The following is a 19,959-nucleotide window of genomic DNA, read 5'->3' as shown; positions in this document are numbered from 1 at the left end:
GCTGCTCTTCAGCTTTTTCCTTCCTCTCTCATTCTCCTGTAATCCAGTTGTCACACAGGAGCTTGTTCTACGAGGCAACTGGTGGCAGCTAATGGTAACCACAGCCACAGCCTCATTGTTAGTGCAGCCTTTCCCAGTGGGAAGATGGGGCAAAAATCCATTCTTGGAGCCTCCTTCTATTCTCGCTGTGACCCACTTAGGATACGTGGTGACACAACTTTGTTTCCCCCTCAGGCCTCCCTGCCTGCCTGTGAACTGCTCTGGCTGGTCTCTGTCCTCCAGAAACTTTTCCTGGACTCCCTGGAGAGATGCAGCCCAGAGGCACATGGAGCCCAGCCACACTCTGAGCTCCGACTCCCACACGCTGCCCTTGCCGCTCCTCTGCTCCACTGGGCAGGAGCATCACAAAAGGGGACTCAGTTATCTCACCCCATCAATGATGACACCATGTGTTTGAGGTCTCATTACTAGAGCTCCAGTGACCAAAAGGCTTCATACTTTACCCCTGCCCTGCTTGCTGCCAGTCCCTCTGTACCTGAGCAGCTACAGTAGCTGAGGATGCATCTTTCTGATGCAGCAAATGGGCTCCATGTACCTATTGCTGCACTTACAGAAGTTTTAAGTTGTAGTAATAGTGACAGCCAAGGTGTTATCATATCTTTAGTTCTCTGGCTCTGGCAAATCCAAGAGGATAGTCCACTTCCAGGCTTGAGCAGGATTATTGGGCTTTTTTTCTACCTGTCTTAACTTTTAGCTGACTTGCTGTCTTGCTTTGGCTTAGGCTTTCTCCACCTATCCTGTTGCTCGTCTTACTCCTTGCTCATAACAGCCCTTCTAGACCCTGTATTTTTCTCACTCCTGTACCTGATTGAGCAACTGAAAAGCTTGGGGCCACATACCAGCCTGCCACCTCAACAGCTTGTGCCGTCTGCAGGTAGATTACCAGTGCAGCAACCACACAAACGGGTCCTGATGACACACCCCAAATAATTTGTCTCAGAGAGTGAACCTCCCTCATTCTTTCCATGGTTTCTGCTGGCACCACCTCCATCCCTCTGGTGCAGCTCTTCCCTGCCTGCCACCACCCACTGTCAAGAGTCACCTTTGGCTGCAACTCTGCTGTTGAGAGCACTTGTGATGTGCCTCTGAGGTTGCCTCTGTCTTCCTTACCAAATGGTTTTGCCTCCTGCATGAGTGTTGCAGACTCTCGTCAGGGAAGTTCTACCATGCCCATGCCAAACTGCATCATGGCAGAGTAGGTGTATGAAACAGGCAGGGACAGGGACTAGGGCCAGGTACTGGAGAGACTCACCTGATACCGCAGCCATCTACGTGTCCTCAGGGCCGCTGGTGGATCGGTCTGCAGATTTTCTGCCTGGGACTCTTTTACTGGTGGCTCTCTGGAGGACTGAGCAAACCCAGCTCCCATCAGCTGCAGCAGTTTGACATCTCCCTGTGGTTTCAAAACCTACCCCATCCCAGACCTGCCCTGTCAGGAGCCCTGCTGTGTCATTCTTGCCCATGTGTCTCTATATTTTATCTGAAGCCCTTTCCAGACTCTTGGGATTCAGGCAAAGGACAACTGATGCTTGCTTTCAAGCCTGGGCCTGTTGGACCTAAAAGCAATGGCAACAACTCCTTCCTTGGTGTTTTGTCGAAGGATGGTGCTTTTTTGAACTCAGGTTTACTGTAAACTCTCTGAAATGCTATGCTTTTGTGCAAATGTTACTGGTGTTAATATTTCCCCTGGTCACATGTCAAGGGTTTAGATTGCGGGGTGACAATAAAACCCTGGCAGATGTATTGTTAACCCCCTCTCCCCCCCACACTTCCCCCTTCAGCCCCTCCCTCTCCCCCATTCCCAATGCGGACAGGCGATCAAGGAGGGAAAGAAGGACAGAGAGAAAAGAGTTGGAAAAATTAACGATGTTTTACTAATGCTACTAATAAGAATAGAGAAAATAATACAAAATATACAAAACCAATCTTGAAAGTCCCAGCAACCTCAGAGCCGGCAACCAAAGTCCTGGACTGGACTCTGCAGCCAACCGGAGCTGGATTCAGTCTCTCACTAGGCCTCAGTTCGCAGGGACGACTAGCAAGGTCCTCTCCTAATGTCGGCCATAAGCAGAAGGGAAAAGGGAAAGGAAAAAGGGCCGAGATCCTCGTGATCTCTCACTTTTATATGAAGTATTCACGTGAATAGAATGTTATCCACAGTTGATCAGTTTCTTGGTCATCGGTTTCTCATTGCCCCTCTCACGAGATGTCCATCCCCATCCGTGCTTACCAATAAGTTTGCATTCCATTGCTAAGTTTACCAAAACATGTGTCTGGTTCTCCAGGAAAATGCAGTTAATAAGAAGGCTTTAGCTAACAGGCAAATCCACTAAAAGAGAAACTTTATTTTAACAAAACCAGGACATCACAACATATCTGATGTTTTTTGAGAGAGCATTAGAAGAAAAATCTTTCCAAAAGCAGCAGCCAGCTGCAAAGCTGCGAAGAGATCAGAGTGGGAGTAGTCACAGTTAGCTTCAGCTATCCATCACTTTATCACTTCCTGAGCGCGAAACTTCTTCAGCATCTGTTGCATGCCTGGTGTCGCCAAACCTGGAATTACCATTACCACAAAATCTGTGGCTACCACAAAGGGTAAAACCAGGCCTTCTTTAGCATGTTCTTCATCTGCGGCCCACACAAGAGATAATATGGCAGTGTATGTAACTTGAGAGGCTGACTTTTCCCTCTCCAGATGCCATCTTGCCTCTCGCGTGCTTCATGGTAATGTCACTAGAGGTGCTCTGGCAATCTCAGTCTTCTGTGAGTCACGTGTACCCCAAGCGGGTTTCCTCAGGGTGCATCAGTCAGTAATGTCAACAGTTTGCCAAGAGCTGGAGGAAGCCTCTATTACAGTCTGGGGTTACATCACAGAGGTGGAGGATGTTTAGACAACTGACCCTAGTCCTCGCTGAGCAAGCCTCGGATTGCACAGTGCATCTGGAATCTCATTTTAGGGCTGCTCATGAGAAGGCTGGGTATGGGGCACAGGGAGGAGAGAGGGGAGGTTAAATGGGCTGGAAAGTCTTACAAATCATGCACTCGTAAATCTGGGCTGGGTCAGTAGCAGTCATCCTTGTTTATGATGAAGGAATGATGGACGGAAGGCTGAACAGATGGAAGGAGGGAAGAAAGGATGAAAGGAAGGATGGAAGGTGTTCCATCAGTAAATATAGAAGTTTGATCTTGCATAAATAGTCATCATTGTTTTAATAAAGCCAGTGCCAAACCTAAATTGCTCCAACACTCCCATTATATAATTCTATCCTGTATGATTAAAAGCTTTCCCAGCAAACTGTGAGATTAAAACAACTGATCAAAAAAATATTGAGAAATCTCTCTGCCCTACCCTGATGGATGCCAGTCTGATCCTTCTGACCCAGTCACCAGAGGGCATAGCCCAGTAGGAATAGGAAAGCCTAGTAGGAATTTAGGAGATGAGATGCAATAGTGAACAGGCATCTGCCCCAACTGGGAACCACTGTTTGTCCATGGACATGTGTCAGTGATCCCCAGTGGTCCTGCAATGGTGGTTCTTCTGTTTTGTCAGGCTGGTTCTTGGGGCCCTTCACTGTAACGGGAAGCTGAGGCAGTTGTACAAGCCACACAAATGAGGAAGATAAGCCAATTTAGCTGCCTCTCCCAGACCTGCTGTCATCTAGGCAATAGAGAAGGGGAGGTAGGAGTTAATTTCAGGAGAGAAGAGTTGCTGGTGATAGGTGGGTATCTGAAGATACACACAACAACAGAGGAATGAGCCCTCAGGTCACTGAGGAGATGGAAGCCAGATCAGAGACTTGTTATAACAGTGCAGAAAATGACAGAAGATTAGGGCTTAGATGAGGGCAAGAAAAGATGGTGAGACTTTTGATTGCAAAAAGCCACAGTATTGAAGTCAGCAGGAAACAAGAGAACACAAGTACCTCACAAAATCAGTGCACCTGTGGCCTCCCAAACATTTGGAGTGCAGTCAGGAGGTCTCCCTGCTCATCCCACTGATGCCAAGAAAAAACATGGCTGAGACAGTGGAGCAAGGCACAGCAAGTTTCAGCCTCTGTGAAAAGGTCACCAGGAGGACATGAACATTTAAATGAAGAAGGTAAAATACCAGAAATCAGATTGGATTTCCAACAGGAGGAAAAGCCAGGCAAGGTGAGTGCAAGCCATCTTTTTCAGGCAGCCTGGTTTTTATCTAGCTCCGAGAGCCATGGCTGCTGTCCTTCTCACTAGTAACAAGTTTGTCTTTTGAAATAGGAAGAAAATACCTCAAAAAAAGGATATTCCCAGCCCTATCCTCAGCAGCTTCAAAGGTTCACCCAGGGCAAGGTTGCTGTCAGGGCTACCACTGCCTGGTCACTGCTGCTGGCCTCCCCAGCCAGCCGCCAGCTGCTCTGAGCAGTGGCCTTGTCCCAGGTGACGCTGTTGATAATGCTACTTTGTCCTGACTCATGTAATTCTTCCTCAGCCATTGCCTCCACTGTCTTTCTGCAGTGAAGTTTTGCTGAGAATTTTTCCACCCAGAGGATTTTTCTGGCAGAAAATACAGGTTCTGAAACAGGCACGTAATCTGATTTGGGACTGTTTCTTCTCCCAACAGGTTCACCTATTTATTTAGTTTTCCTTTCTGCTGGGATAACTGGGATATTTCCTTTCTGCTGGGATAACTGGGATATTTCATTTCAGCCAGTTCAGCACTACTCAAAACTTGGGGTTTTTTCAACTCACCCTAGCTATTTTGTTCTTATGAGCTCAAATCAAGCAAGCAGAGGGAAGCAAATCCCTTAATGAGTCAGTATTCCTGGATGGTTCGGTGAAATTTCGAGCACATTTTTCATTCCTGCCTAGTGGTCACCTCGAAGAGTGCATCTCCCACTCCAGATCCAGATTTCTTTGCATGGGGCATCACAACTGTCATCCCACTGTGTCATGCTGGGGCTCAGGTATAGGACTCACTGAAGGGACAGAGGGAGCGCAATCTTCCTGCCATGTCCTGCCATGGGAAGTTAGCTCGGAAATTCCCTGTGGAAAAGCAGCATTTTGTGCTCATCTTCCAAACATCAGAGAATATACTGAGCTCATGAAAACTGATCACTGTATCACAGTATGTTTGGGATTGGAAGGGACCTCAAAAGATCACCTAGTCCAATCCCCCTGCTGGAGCAGGAACGCCTAGGTGAGGTCGCACAGGAACATGTCCAGGCGGGTTTTGAATGTCTCCAGGGAAGGAGACTCCACAACCTCCCTGGGCAGCCTGTTCCCGTGCTCTGTCACCCTTACTGAGAAGAAGTTTTTTCTCAAATTTAAGTGGAACCTCTTGTGTTCCAGCTTGATCCCATTACCCCTTGTCCTATCATTGTTTGTCACCGAGAAGAGCCTGGCTCCGTCCTCATGGCACTCACCCTTTATATATTTGTAAACATTAATAAGGTCACCCCTCAGTCTCCTCCAAACTAAAGAGACCCAGCTCCCTCAGCCTTTCTTCATAAGGGAGGTGCTCCACTTCCTTAATCATCTTTGTTGCCCTGCGCTGAACCCTCTCCAGCAGTTCCCTGTCCTTCTTGAACTGAGGGGCCCAGAACTGGACACAATATTCCAGATGGGGTCTCACCAGGGCGGAGTAGAGGGGAAGGAGGACCTCTCTTGATCTACTAACCACCCCCCTTGTAATACACCCCAGGATGCCATTGGCCTTCCTGGCCACAAGGGCACAGTGCTGGCTCATGGTCATCCTGTTGTCCACCAGGACCCCCAGGTCCCTTTCCCCTACACTGCTTTCTAATAGGTCATTCCCCAGCTTATACTGGAACCTGGGGCTGTTCCTGCCCAGATGCAGGACTCTACACTTTCCCTTGTTAAATTTCATCTTTTTGTATGCATCAAAAAAAAGTGGAAATTAAGGGTTTCAGCATTCTCATAATGCAAAATTTGGAGCACGGCCAACTCCAATTTGGAAAAAAAATTAAAAAAAATTTAAAAAGACATTTTTGAACATAATTCTCTATTTCAGAATAGAAATGGAAGCTGGAAAGCCAGACATCCCCAAAGGGGCAGACATGTGGCTTTGGTCAGTACTGATCTGAAATGCACGGTGTCTCTAGAAGGCTCTCATCATTCCTTGTCTGTGCTGTCCTTAGTGTGGTTAATAATGACTGCAAGGCTCAGTTTCCCAATATTTACCAGCAAAGTCTTCCTTTCTTTCCAAACTGAGGGCTAGCATCAGCTGCCTGAGAGCTCTGCAGCCACGGAGAGGATTTTGTCCGCTTTGTCCATCACAGCCACAGGCCCCCTGAATTTCGGTCTACCTTGGGCAGAGGCTGCAAGTGACACCAAGTGATATGACAGATTTTATTCACCTCACAGCCACCCTTCCTGCAAATTCATCAACTTCAAGCTGCTCAAGCTCACAGTCTAAGAATGCAAGTGTTACTGCATCCTCCCAGGGATTTGGGAATGACCTCAGCCCTCATGTGTTTAGCCCACTGGTGGACACCCAGGATGGCAAGATCTCTGATTGCTATGGCAGTAATTTGGCAGTTGTGGGTGGCAAGGAAAGGCACGTGTGCAGTTTGTGGCTCTCTTGGCATGGAGTGCAGAGCTGTTGCAGAGAAAGCTGTTCCTCAGACTCCCCTCTCCTTAATGATGCTTTACCTGCCTGTCTCTCTTGCAGATTTTTTACCTGTGGTGCAGCAGGCAGTCACCATTTTCCGCACCAGAGCTCAAGGGTTGTGGAGGGGCTGCCTTGACACTCCATTTGCTGCATCGAAGGTCTGGCTCTTGAGGTTGCCAGGTGAGGGACAGCTGTTTCGGCAGCGCCATGGAGCACAAGGACGAGTATGTGGTGCCCAGCAGCTGCAGGCAGCAGACCGACAGGCAAAGCCCCATCAGTCTGAAAAGCCCTATGCAGACCCAGAGTGGGACTTTGGGGAAGGGCTGTGGGGACACAGGCAGACAGCAGGCTCTGCCTCTCTGGGCATGTGCCAGCAAAATATCCACTCTGCATTTAGCAGCAGAACCTGTGTGAAAATTGCTCTTGCAGAGGTGTTTCTAAAGCTGTGAGGCTACCTGACGTTGTAGATCAGGGCCTCAGCTCTCCTCCTTTCACTTTCTTCCAAAACATTTAATATGTTTACTTATTGTGTTACTTAATGTTTAATGTGTCACACCTGCAAATGAACAATTTGGCATTCATATGGGTCAAGATACTTGAAACAGGACATTTGAATGGAAAATATACAGTAATTTCTGAGGTTTTGTACAAAGTCTTGTGCATTTTTTTCAGCTCATCTCCTCTTTTTAAGTGTGGGTATGTGTTTTTTTTGCTTACTACCCTGCTAATATGGGGAAAAGATGGCTGACTACAATGCTTAGTGACTTGTTCTGTGCCAAACCAATATTTCTTTAAATCCAAAAATAATTTAAATGTAGCTGAATAGCATTGAATTTTCTCTTTCTTTACTTAGAAATGTGTTAGTTCCAGGCAACTTGAGCAAGCTTGGTAATAACTTTCTGGAGGTAAGGATAGAAGAGAAACTTCATTATCAGTGAAGCAGGTAAATCTTGAATAAAGGTTTCAGAAGACACTGGGCAGGGACGGAGGGGCACAAATCCTGTTACCAAAAGCTTGTTTCTTAGATGGGTCCCTAGGCAGATAAATAGAGTGGTGGAGACCGAAGTGCAGCGCTTGGCTGTGCATTTCCTACCTCCTGATTCCTCCCTTTCTGAAGCAAACCTCTGCTCCATTGGAAACTTCCTGGGTGAAGCCCACAGGGACAGGAGGAGCCACACATACACTGGAGCACTAGTGATGTTGAAAAGCCTTTTAGGAGTGGAATGAGACCTCTTGTCAGCAAAGCACAGCCTATGTGAGCAGGATGCCTGAATCCAGCTCAAAGCAGAGACTCTGCTTTGCTTCAGAGAGGCAGAGGGTGCCTTCATATAGTCAGTCTTGGGTGAATTCAAACATAGGACAGCTTTGTGGTATGCAAACATAAACTGGTTTCTGTCCAAGGATTTCAAGAATAAGGTTTTTCCTGCATGAAGGCAAACCTACCTACAGAAGGAAATGAGACTGTGCCTAGGGAACCTCCTTCACAGTATGAGTGTGCAATTTTTATGCAAACAAGATCTTACTCATATGGTATGTCTCAGCAGTCCTCTCCTGAGAAAGCACTGGCCCTACGCTCCAGCCTGCCAGGGACACACGCAACACATGAGGAAGAGGGGACATGAGATGTACTGCCTGCACAGGTTTCATTGATGGATGGACCTGTGTGACTGGAAGCAGCCACACAAAGCATTTGCTCACCAGTCCCACTTCACCACATTGAAATGAATGCCTGAGCTGCCAGGACTGACTTATTGCAGTGGCACCTTTTTCATTTGCCAAACTTCATGCTTAGGTGCCAGCACCCTAGCACAATTAAAGGCGGCCGACATAATGAGGACACAACACCTGTAGCCAAATCAAGGCACTACCAGCAAACAATGGGACTTCCAAGGGAGCATAACATGCCTGTGAAATAGTGTTCTCCTGAGCTTCTTTGCTTGCTCATGGCCTGTGAAAAAAAACAAAATCCAGAATGATCTACATAATCATTGCTATGCGTAGGAAGGCTTGCCTGGGCTTTGTTCTAGGGAAACAATCTAGCTTTGGCAAAGGTGAGAGGAAAGGAGTTTCTAATTGCTGTAGGCTTCTCTTTGTGATTCATTATTTCTTCACATACGAAATGACTTCAAATAGGTAAAGAAAAATCACCTCCTGATGCACTGATGGCAAAAACTCAGCTGTGGTAAGGTGGTGCCAGCTGCCCTCCTCTTCCTGACAGCGGGGTGAATCAGAAGGAAAACCATTCAAATCAGGGGAAATACTGTGAGTCTCACACCAAAGACCTTTGCTCTGCTCTAGCTGCAGGGAGCTCGGCAACGCAAACCCACACCTGACTTGGACTGTCGGTAAAGGGTCCCTCCAACAGCCAGACAAAGGGCTTTTCATGGCGATCCGATGATCAGCCCCAGGCAAAAGTTGTACTGGCTCAGAGAAAAATCAAGAACTTATTTGTGCACCATTTCTGCTCAGTTTGCCCACACTGGGCCTGAATTTGACCTTTGCCTCTTCCTGTTCTTAAACTCAGATCAGAGCGTCAGGAGCTCTGGATACACTTGTTGTCGGGCAGGAGATGGACAGGAGGTGTGACCCTCAGTGATAACCCTGGACATGAAAGCCGGGGCATGTGTTTATTTATAAAATTTGTGTTTGTTTCTCACATTGGACAGGAGGACTTTGAGCACTAACAAACACAGTGGAGAGGAGAAATGGGCATGCATGCAGGGACAAAACGGCAGTCTCTCCCTCACGCCATGGCCTGCAGGTGTCTTTGTAAAGATGCTAAGACAAAAAATGAAAAGTGTTCAGATTGGATGGGAGAGGCCCCTTCTTGGCTGAGGGGATTTGCCTAGGTTCCTGCAGGGGATGGATCCAGGCTGCTCGCAGCATTTTTCTGCTGAGATGAAATCCTTTCACAGAGGAGGACATCTATGCCCTGTTCTTCTGTTTGTGTTAATTTGCCTCAGCAGCCACTCAGCTTGGGAACCAGATTGAAAAAAAATGTTGTGCGAGGAAGATTATAAAGTAAAAAGCTAAATCTTTAGCTGCACTTCCAGGAGAAAATTGCCGCACAACTCTCACATGTCCTTTATTTCTCTGTTACACTGGATAGTTGGAAATAACATGCGATGCAGCAGCAAAACATCATGCTATTTCTGTCACATATTCCCAGTTCTTGTGTAAGACTGCAATCCCTCAAAATGTGCGGTACCGTATAATTTACTCACATGCTATGCTTTCAAATGAGTTGTGATACACATCTTCACAGTGACTTCATAGCCAAGCCACTAAGGTGAGGAAAGGGATATATTATTCACCCCACTTAAACTCAGTCAAACTACCCACTGCAACTTTCGTTGGCACCAACACACTTTAGGTCAGCTGGACTTCCATAGTGAAGATCCTCTTAGGGCAGCCTTAAAGGTAAACTCAAATCGTTGCTCCTCCATCTGTATGAGACCATCTCAAGGAACTTTGCCTTGTAACTGTAAAAAATTATTCCTCCACTGTTAAAACTAGCTCTTGTGTTGTCCCTGACTGTAGTACACAGTGCTCCTTAAAAAGAAGGCTGCAGTTAGCATGGGCTATAGATGAGAAAGGATAACTCATGTTCAAACACCCTGGTCAGCCATGCCCACCCTTGCCAAATAAACATTTGATATCAGTGAAGAAAATCAATGGGCAGGAATTTCAGATACTTCCTTTCCTTTCACACATTTCTTGGGGGTTTTATCAAAAGTAAAGAAAGTGAATCATGAGATGGCAGTTGGCACTCAGACTCTTCTGGAAGACAGAGTGCCCAAGTGCACTTCACCAAGGCCAGGCAGCTGTTAGGATTTATGTCACTTCCCCTCTGTGAGACACGCCCTACCACAGGGATAGGACAGATGTTTGCTGATCACCTCATTCAGGGTGAGGGCAAGATGGCTTTTCACCCTCATCCTTGGGGTCAGAAGAAAACATAATTCAAATACTCTGCCAATCTGGGTGCTCCCAGCACAAACCAGAGCTGACAATGTGCAATTTCACACCCTGGGCACATCCTTCATTTTAGTCATCTCCAGGTGACAGGCCACAGTCAGTGAGGAGGACAGGAGGTCTCAGGAGCTGACAAGTGAAAGGAGAGAGCACATTAATGTTAAATCAGCAAAATTTGCTGGGATTCACCACAGAGCAGATGTTGAATTGCTGCCTTGGGACATCACATCCCTGCCAGGGTGGCCTTGCGGCCCCAGGGCTGCAGGTAGCCAGATGATGTGCTGCTCCACAGCAGGAAACACAGCCATGGAGTTTATCCTAGGGACATTTTCTGTAGATGAGCCTGGGAGGGGAGGCACACTGGTGGAGAGAAACCTCCACTCTAACATGGGCACAATGCTGTACTCCATAGACATAGCTGGAGGCCAGAGGGGAAAGAAGTTGGCACCAACGCCACCTGCACTGGGTCCTGTTGAGTGCTCTCTGAGCATGGTCTGTGCTGAAGGTTTTCCAGGCTAGTGAAAAGATGGCTGAGGCAAGGGAAAGACCAGCCCAGCAGCCCCAGCCTGGGTGTCGTGCTGGAAAACCCCAGGTGCTGCTGGGAGCAGTGGCTCAGTAGGTGGCACTCTGCATCCATGGGGAACCAGCATCTTCCCAAAGGTGAGCCCTGCCCTTGCTGGCCCAGCAGCCTGCTCCACCAGCCCAGCAGCAGTGGGGCAACCCACAGGGGTGACCCTTGCAGCCCCTTCAAGTCTTCTCTTCCTTTCATTACTCTTGAGGACATCCTCCAGGAGTTTGGCAGAGTCCAAGTGTCCTTCCAGCCCTAGAAGAAGGTCATTATCAAGCTTAGTGCTTTCTCCTCAACAGCACATAGCAGAGCTGGGGCTTGCAGTGGGATCCCACCCTAAATATCCTGAAACATGTGGCCTCTGAAGGGTGTCCTTTTGGAGAAGCAGCCAAGCAGAGCTTTGCCAAGATGCCATCATTTGGGAAGAGCTCCCCGATGTCCCACCTAAATCCCTGCATGCACAACTTGTGGCCATCACCACCTTGCTGTATTTTCTAAACACTAAACAGTGGTTCTGGTTGATGCCAGGGTGCCCCTTCTTCTTTAAGGAAGCAGGAGGAAGTCAGCAAAATGCCTGAAAAATCTGAAGCATGCTGAGCCAAATTCCTCATTGCTGCCAGTCAGTGAGATGTAGCCGCCAGCTGGAAACTGGAGGAGAGAGGGAACGTCATGAGTCAGGCGCTGGCTATGTTGTGTTTGGTCTCTAAACAGCGCAGGTAACACGGGCAATTGAACTCAGGTCATTCAACCTTTCCCCTGCTAAGCTGCTCCTTTCAGTTGCTCCACGGTTTGCCAAGCATAGCACATGGGGCTGAAATTTTCAGTGCTCAGTATATTTCTCAGATTGAACTTAAAAAAAAATTAGTTGAAAATGTTTCCAGTGAATGTCTGATAAAAAACTGGGAGAAATACTTCATTTTAATATCTGCAAAAAAGAAAATTTGTCAGGGAAGCTGCAGTGCCTCACTGAGGGAGCTGGTCTTGAGCATGGGAGATGAGGGGGAAGGAAAAATCCATTTACAAACCTCCCTTCAGCTGCTCTTGCACAACCAACCCCAAGTAGTGACAGAAGAGACCCCAACCCCCAAAGTCTCTGCCTTTGGAGAACCTCCATTCACATGCGCTTGGTCCCTGCTAACACCAGGTCCTGGGACTTACAGGGGTCTTGTGGGAGGAGAATTCTGGTCCAAGGGGGAAAGGAGGGGCCCTGTGGAGGCCCCAGCTGCCCGCAAGTCATGACCAAGGCATAGCTCTGGAGCTGCTCAGCCACTGCCTCCTGGCGCTGCAGCTGGACCAAGGTGTGGTGGCTGCGCAGGATTTGTGTTTTCTCTGCTGTCCATACTATGGAAAAAGGCATGGGAAATGAGCAGAAAAGAAGCAACAACAACAACAACAACAACAACAACAACAACAACAACAACAAGAAAAAGACCCAACACCCTAAAATAAAAGCTGTCAGCTAATTGAAATAAATTTCAATTGCACTACACACAATGAGGTTGACAGAGGTTTGCTGGGGCTGTCTATCACAGGTTAATGTCCAAGCAACTGATTTGGGAACTTCTTTATCAGAGCTCTCAGGCACCTCTTCCTGGGATCAGCATGACCCAGCAAAGATGGCAGCAGGACCCATGTATCCTCTTTCGTTATGCGTGGAAGAAGGGGAGAAAGTTTGATGACTGAGCAACTTGGATCCTGACCACCTCAAGCAAAGGCTCTGTCAGCTTCCAGAGCTGTGAGTAGCGTTCCAGCCTCTATCAGTTAGATGGTCACCCAGATCCTCCTTTTCCAACACTTGGCAGCATTGCCACATGCCACCTTTGAGGGTCTCTATACCAGCGGGCACTGCAAAGGTGTGATGTCCTAGCCGTCCTCCCACCCCACCACGCTAGGCAGAGCCTTTGCAGGGACCAGAGGTACCAACCCCTTTGTCCTTTCACACCTCAGGGCTTTTCTGGGTTTCCATGCTACACCAGCACCTTACTACCCCGTTCTCTACTTTTTCCACCCCTGAAAGCAGGTCTTCATGCTTTCTTACACAACAGTTCAGGAAACACTAAGGGCTACAGTGGCAATTATGAGTCCAAGTGCCCCCAAGGAGCGCATTTGCCTCTGCCTGGATGTTTGCCCACCCTCCTTTTCACTAGTTACTCAGTCATTACTCATACACTGCTCAAGCAAATGCACACGGACTGAGGGTAAGGGTGATCACCAGATTTATTGCCATAACATATTTCTGCCATATCTCACTTGCTTCCTCTCTGAGGAGCAGGGGAAGTGGGGATTAGAGCGAAGAGCAGAGTGGCCAGACAGGTGTGCCTGTGCCATAAACTCCTTGTGTCTCCGTATACAAGGCTCTCCATGGCAACGCCGTGCAATACCGTCAACTGCCAAGATCGCCGCACCGGTCCCGAGGAGCATGAGGGGGGTGGAAAGCGGGAGGGGCGCGTGCTGCACCAGCGGGTGCGCGTGCGCCTGCGCCTGGCCCTCACCTGCCGCCGAGCCCCACCCCGCTGACGCCACTTCACGTCCGGGCGCGCGAGCGGCGGCCGACTATAAAGCGGGCGGTGGCGGCGGGCGCCTCCCTATGGGGCGCTGCGCACCGCTGCGACCAGCCGCCGCCGGCTGCCGCGACACCTGTCGTTCTGTTGCCGCCAGCTCCCGGGACCGCCAATGCGCCTTGTGGTGGTGCTCGCCGCGGTGGTCGCGCTCGCAGGTGCGTGTGAGGCTGGCAAGAGAGGAGGGACACGGCTGAGTGAGACCCCACGGGGTGGCGCTTGGGGCCGTTGGTGGGGTCGGGGCGGTGAGGGGGCTCTCGCGCGGCGGCGGTTGGGGCCATTCGTGGCGTCGGGGCGGTGAGGGGGCTGTCGCGCGGCGGCCGTTGGTTTGCCCCTTGCCTACGGTGCCATTTCCCCCCGCAGCCTGCCGGCCTGTCGCCGGGTCTGCGCCAAACGCTACGGAGCCGGAGCGGCACGGGGGTCTCGGCCAGCGGGAGCCTGAGGCCCGCGAGGGTGATGCCGTGTCGGGTCCCGACTATGAGGATGAAGAGTACGAGGAGCTGCTTCCCGTGCACCAGTACATTGTGGATGACTTGATTCGAGGTGAGTCTGAATCCCTCCCGGTGCTGAAGGACAGGGCAAGATGTGAGGTGGGTTTATCAGCTCTGCAGTGCTGGGCCTGAGGGTTCTCGATGCATTTGCTTTTTCCATACTTTTCTAAGGCAGCTGTGCATAGTTCATTGAGTATGGAGCAGAAGTGTGCTTCTGTGTGAAACTGGTGTGTTAAAAATAGGCTTTCAGGGGTCGTGTGTGCAGTTAGGGTGGGTGGAAGTTGCAGGTTAGCTGATTGCTTGCCGTAATGTTCTCCTTTTGATAAACCTGACAGGAGGAGTGTGCTGCGGTAGCTACCACCTACTTAGCATGGAAGTGTCAATGAGATTTATGGGTGCTGTTTGGCCCTGAAAGTAGCTTTTATGTCAGGTTTTCTCTCTTCTTCCAAGGATGGGTGTTTACTCATGGTGGCTTATTTAGGTTGGAGTTGACTAAAACTTCTTAGGGAAAGCAAACACTTAAACCTTTAAGTGGCTGCAGGAAAGTTTAAGCATTTTTAAGGCAATACTTAGTTGTCAATAGCTATTGTGTGAATTTACTGTAGTCTGACCACTTGTAAACTATGAGGAGATCTGAGTAGCCTGCCTGAATATGGGGATGGGAGTATTTTATTTGTTCTGGCCTAAGTGTGATTGTAAAACAAGCCAGGTACCTACAGGTGATTCAAATCTCAGTAGATGTTAGTAGGCTGGTGCTGTTGCCCTCTAGGATGGGATCTGGCAACTATTTTTGCTGCAGAAACACCCGGAGACTTGAATGAGACTAAGTGACCTCTTAGGTGAAGGGCGAACATGCTCCAGATGCCCAGTCCGGGAAGTTTGTGGACCTTTGCTGAAGTTTTTCCTTAAGCTGAAGACCCCCAATGGAAACAGGAATGTCAGAGTTATTGAGCAGTTCAGCCTGTGAAACTACTGGCTTGATGACTTAACTGTTGTATAACTGCACAGAAACCAGAATTGTTAGCAAAGGTGGTTGGTTTGTAGACTAGCTCTTGGCATGAGGTTTATCTGTGGAGTCTTCAAGCTGTTATGATTCAGCTGTGGATGGCTTTCCTGTCTATGCAGCTTGCAGACAGGGACATGGAGATCAAACCAACATGCTGAGCCTTGCAGAGAGAAGAATGCAAAGAGTCTCAGTTGTGGAAGTGTGAACCTAAATAATCGAGTCCAGCTGGATGGAACAGGGGCCCCAGCTGTCAGTAGTTAGCTCACACTTCTAGGGATAGGAAACCTTGCTGCAGGAACAGTGTTCCTCATTTACATACATTAATTTAGCTTATACCATTTGAATCAGACTTCTGATTGCTGAAGGCATTTTTGCTTTTAAGTAACTTCAAGCCAGGCTTGTTGCTCTAGAAGTTAAAATGATCAGCTGTCTAGACAACAGTGAACTACACCTGGTTTCTTTGTGCAGGCTCTGTTCTTGTCACTAGAAATACAGGGTTAGGAAGTAGTCGGATCCAGTTGTGTCCTGTTGTGGTGACTACCTATATGCATAGTGCTCTGGGTAAAATATTAATACTCCAAAAATTATTTTAATTAGGTCTGTAGAGCACAACAGAGAAATAATAAGCCTGGAAGAATATCGTAAATAGCTGTACTGTTCTTAAGAGCTGTTCAGACTCACCTGGTTAACTGTTACTCCTGAATAAAATGGTGTTGCACTGAGAAGATATGCTTTGCAGCTAGTAGTAAAGGGATGGTTTCTTCAGAGAGCCAGTGTTTTACAAAATTCCTTTAAAATAATGCTGTTAGGCTTTGACTGCTGAATGGAGCAGCTGTGGAGCTTATGATCTATAGTCAGTGACTGGCTTTAGTGTGTTCTCCTCAGCGAAAGCAAGATGATTGCCCTTGCTTGAATCCAAAGCCTACTAAGTCACCAGGATTTTAAACTACACTCTTCTAGAGGTTTGTTTTAATTGAGATAATGAGGAGCAACAGTAAGTGGCAGAACAAATAACCTGACTCTTGTGGACTATCCTGCCTTCACTCCTTCAGTGCATTTGGCATCTCTGTCAAAGTAGGAGAGCTGGAAATGAACTGCCTTCTGCTGAAGACAGCACTGCAGGTTATTTGGGAGAAACAAGTATGCTAACTAGGATAACAAGCTGTCTTGCCTCTGCAAGTGCTCAGGAGGACGTGGGGAGTTAAAATGCCTTTCATCACTGATGCAAATGGAGAGTTTAGAGCAATGGATGTTGTTAGCCTTGTATATGAGTTGATAATAAAACCAGTGGATGGCTTGGCTCAATGTGAATTCAAAGTTCTTTGCAGATCTTTGCTTGAACCTGTAGGGTTTCACTTGAGTATCTTATACTGTGAAATACTGCAGTCCTTCAACTCTGCTGCTTTTCATCTCTAGTGGCTCTCTCAGCTCATCTTCTCATTCTGCTTTTGGTCTGCATTGCACAGGACTTAATGGTGGCAGAGTTGAGCTTAAAGAGCTTCTAAGCTTGCTGCCTTTGTGCTGGATGTGAAATGTACAGCTGTTTACTCACTTGCATCCTGTGTTTCCTGGTTGCAGATTCTCCTGCAGTGACCATCCCCCTACCCCTCAGCAAATTCTGTAATTCAGTTTTCTCAGAATGTAGCTTTTTAGCATTGCTAGACTGAGTCACCTTGTCCTTTTTTCAGTTGAACCTGTGGTTAAACCCAAGCCAACAAAGAGGGGGGGTGAGAAGAATTCTGGCAAATCAAGAAGGAAGAAAAACAAAGGGAAAAACAAAAAGAAAGGGACTCCCTGCGAAATGGAATACAAAAACTTTTGCATCCATGGTGAATGCATATACCTCGAACATCTCCAGATGGTGACCTGCAAGTAAGTTACTTGTACCTTGTGAGTTAGGTGTCATTGGCATGTGCTGGTGGCATATGAGGGCTTAGGGGAAAAGTGTCAACTTGACATAGATCCATCTCCTACTGTATTTTGACTGAGAATCTTTCTGCCATGTAAATTAAGTGATGATGGCATCTGAGATGCATAACAAGCCACTGAACTCATCAGTTGGTCATAAACTCAAACCAAAAGAATGAAAAGGTGTGTCTTCCTGGAACATCACACCCAAACTAATCTTGACTTGTTGAAATGCTGACAAACCTTGTGCTAGAGCACTGACTGCATTTCATGAACATGCTCTAAAGCCAGCATCTTGAGATTCATGGGAAACTCTGAAGATGTCTAAGTCAGCTTTGCATGTGTGTGGGTGTCCTTGGCTCCAAACAGCATGGGAGCTGATAAGAATTTCTGTTGATGTTTGCTTGCAGGTGTCATCAGGATTTCTTTGGTGAGCGCTGTGGTGAACAGTTCATGAAGACTCAGAAGAAGAATGATGTGGCAGACTATTCGAAGACTGTGTTGGTAGTGGTAGCTGTCCTGTTGTCAAGCATCAGCTTCATTACTGTACTTATCATTGTGATTGTGCAGTAAGTATTATACTTTTTGGTGTCTGTCTAGTTTAAGCATGCGTGGGGCTTGTGTCGCCTAGCCCCAAAATATGCATGGCTCATCTGAATTATCTGTGTGGAAGACATGCAAAAGGGCTGAGTTCTTATCTTAGTTTGGATATGTCTTAAGGGTAGAAGCGTAGTCTGACATGTTCATAAGTGGCTAGATGTTAATTTACCCTCTCTTGATACTGGCTGTGGGCAGTCTGTGAGTGCTATATTTTAAAACAAGAGCCTTTCTGCTCTTGCTACAACCGGGGTAGTTAAAGTGCTACAGAACATCAGCAGGAAGTGGAGGAGGAGCATTCATGCTGACACAGCAGTGTCTACCCTAACCCTTGTGGAGAAGAAGCCTGCAAGCAGTAATATAACAGCCTCAGGCTTAGCTATTATCCAACAGCTGGGTACATGGCTGGAGGGAAGGAAATGGGGCTCCAGCTGTGCATTTACTAATGGAGGCTTCTGGGCTTAAATACTTCAGTTGGGGAGGAACCAAATGGGGGAACAAGTGCTGTCAGCACACAATACTGTACTGCCTGCTCTTAAAGTGCAGGGAACAACCATTGTGGCATAAGCAACTGCTGACAGTTCAGTCTAGTAGGTAATCACAATCTAGGGTCCTGTTCTGAATAAATGGAGAGAGTTTATCTGGATATGTGTTCCAGGCCTTAAATCAAACTCTTCTTTGTACCTGCTAACAAGCAGTATGCAGTAGTTTAGGCCTGCCTGTGCTTTTCCTTCTGGCTAGTGTGTTCCTCAGTAGTTCCTGAGGTCAGATAGTTAGCATGGGTAGCCTGACTCCAGTGTTTCCTGAATATTGCAGCAGTCCTCCAGTTCTGAACTGCAGCTCTGCCTCAGTAGGGCTTGGAATATTGTAGGTGAAACTCAAAAGTTCAGTCTAATTTTAGATCCTGATGAAATACATAAGCTGAATTGGGTACATGCTGTACCCTTTCCTGCAATTCCAGAAACAAGGTGTGCATTTGTCATTTCACTGATCCGTATTTAGATCTGAACTAGAGGAATGCTGGGATGAGGGCTTGTTCTCTGAACACTGCCTCATTCCTTACTGCTAGGAGAGAACCAGTTCTGTAGTGCTGTAAGAACAAATTATCATTGTTACTTTCTGGAGCAAGCCATGGAATGGGATTGAATTTATTTTATTTTCTGAACCATCAGGACCTTGAAGCATGAGGTACATTTTATCTGTACCTTCATCCAGAGAAGCTAGATGCTCTATTTGGAACAGTTATCAGGAAAGGCTGGAGAAACTGGGAGAAAATCAATAAGCAGCTTGTTTATTCAAGGGATACATCAAGTATTTGAAGTCCCTGTCCCCTTGACGTCCACAGGGCGCTGCTGTGGGGAGGACGAAGGCAGTCTAGTCTCTGCAGCCATTTGCTAAAGCCACCAGGAAATCTATCCTCCAAAAAGCCTCCTGGTGCTTTGCTCAATTTCAGCAGTAAACTCTCTTTGTCTTGCTACCAAATCAGGCTTGAGCTAGGAAGGCCTAGCTCTGGGAGGCAAAACTGCCAGTGCCTAATGGAGGGGCTACCTTGGTGCTTTGCTGTATACTGCTTGATGGTGAATATTTAGAAAATGTCTTGCTTGAAACTTCCTGGTGCTGAGGAGCTGCTTGAGGATTCAGAGGACATAAGTCTAAATGCTGCAGGGGATGTGGAGGCTGGTAACAACAGGATGTATGTCAGTGTTCAAAATTACCTCTAACATGCCATAATTCCACAGAGTCAGGAAAAAGTGTCCTCAGTATGAAGAGAAAGAAGAAAGGAAAAAACTTCGACAAGAAAACAGAAATGGCCATGTTGGTGTGTAAATGAGGAGAATGCAGGTATGAAAGCTGACTTGAAACACTTTTTAGTGTTTCCAGGATGGAGTTAACCATATGAGAATTGCATGCATGTTTTGTAAAGCTAGTTTTTGCTTTTAACACTTGAAGTGTCTTGAAATGCACAGGTTACATGTGAATGACTGGCACAGTTTTCTGGTTTTGCAAAACCCACCTCAGTTGTGTGAGTTCTTCAATAGCACTGTTAGCTTTCTAGCTGCTGTCTTAAAGAAAAATTGAGGATAGGAAGCTGTACTGAGACTTAAGCAGAAAAAAACCCCCTTGATATCTGGGCGGAGGCAGCTTCAGTACAGGCAGGCTTGCACCTTGGAAGATAGTACAGCAGCCAG

General features: G+C 47.4%; 1 protein-coding gene across 1 annotated transcript; it reads left to right on the top strand.

The window, feature by feature from the left end:
• Positions 1–13,629: 13,629 nt before the first annotated feature.
• On the top strand, positions 13,630–19,597 carry AREG (amphiregulin; the record flags this gene model as incomplete). Its single annotated transcript, XM_080343831.1, has 5 exons — positions 13,630–13,930; positions 14,132–14,311; positions 16,954–17,137; positions 17,584–17,742; positions 19,510–19,597. 5 exons carry the CDS (start codon positions 13,630–13,632, stop codon positions 19,595–19,597), a joined length of 912 nt encoding a protein of 303 aa, XP_080199957.1.
• Positions 19,598–19,959: the final 362 nt, after the last annotated feature.

The sequence above is a fragment of the Nesoenas mayeri genome (genome assembly GCF_963082525.1).
Source record: "Nesoenas mayeri genome assembly, chromosome: 4".
In the NCBI taxonomy this organism is placed as follows: Eukaryota; Metazoa; Chordata; class Aves; order Columbiformes; family Columbidae; genus Nesoenas; species Nesoenas mayeri.
Note: the sequence above shows the minus strand (reverse complement) of the source record. Positions and strands in the feature narration are given on the sequence as shown.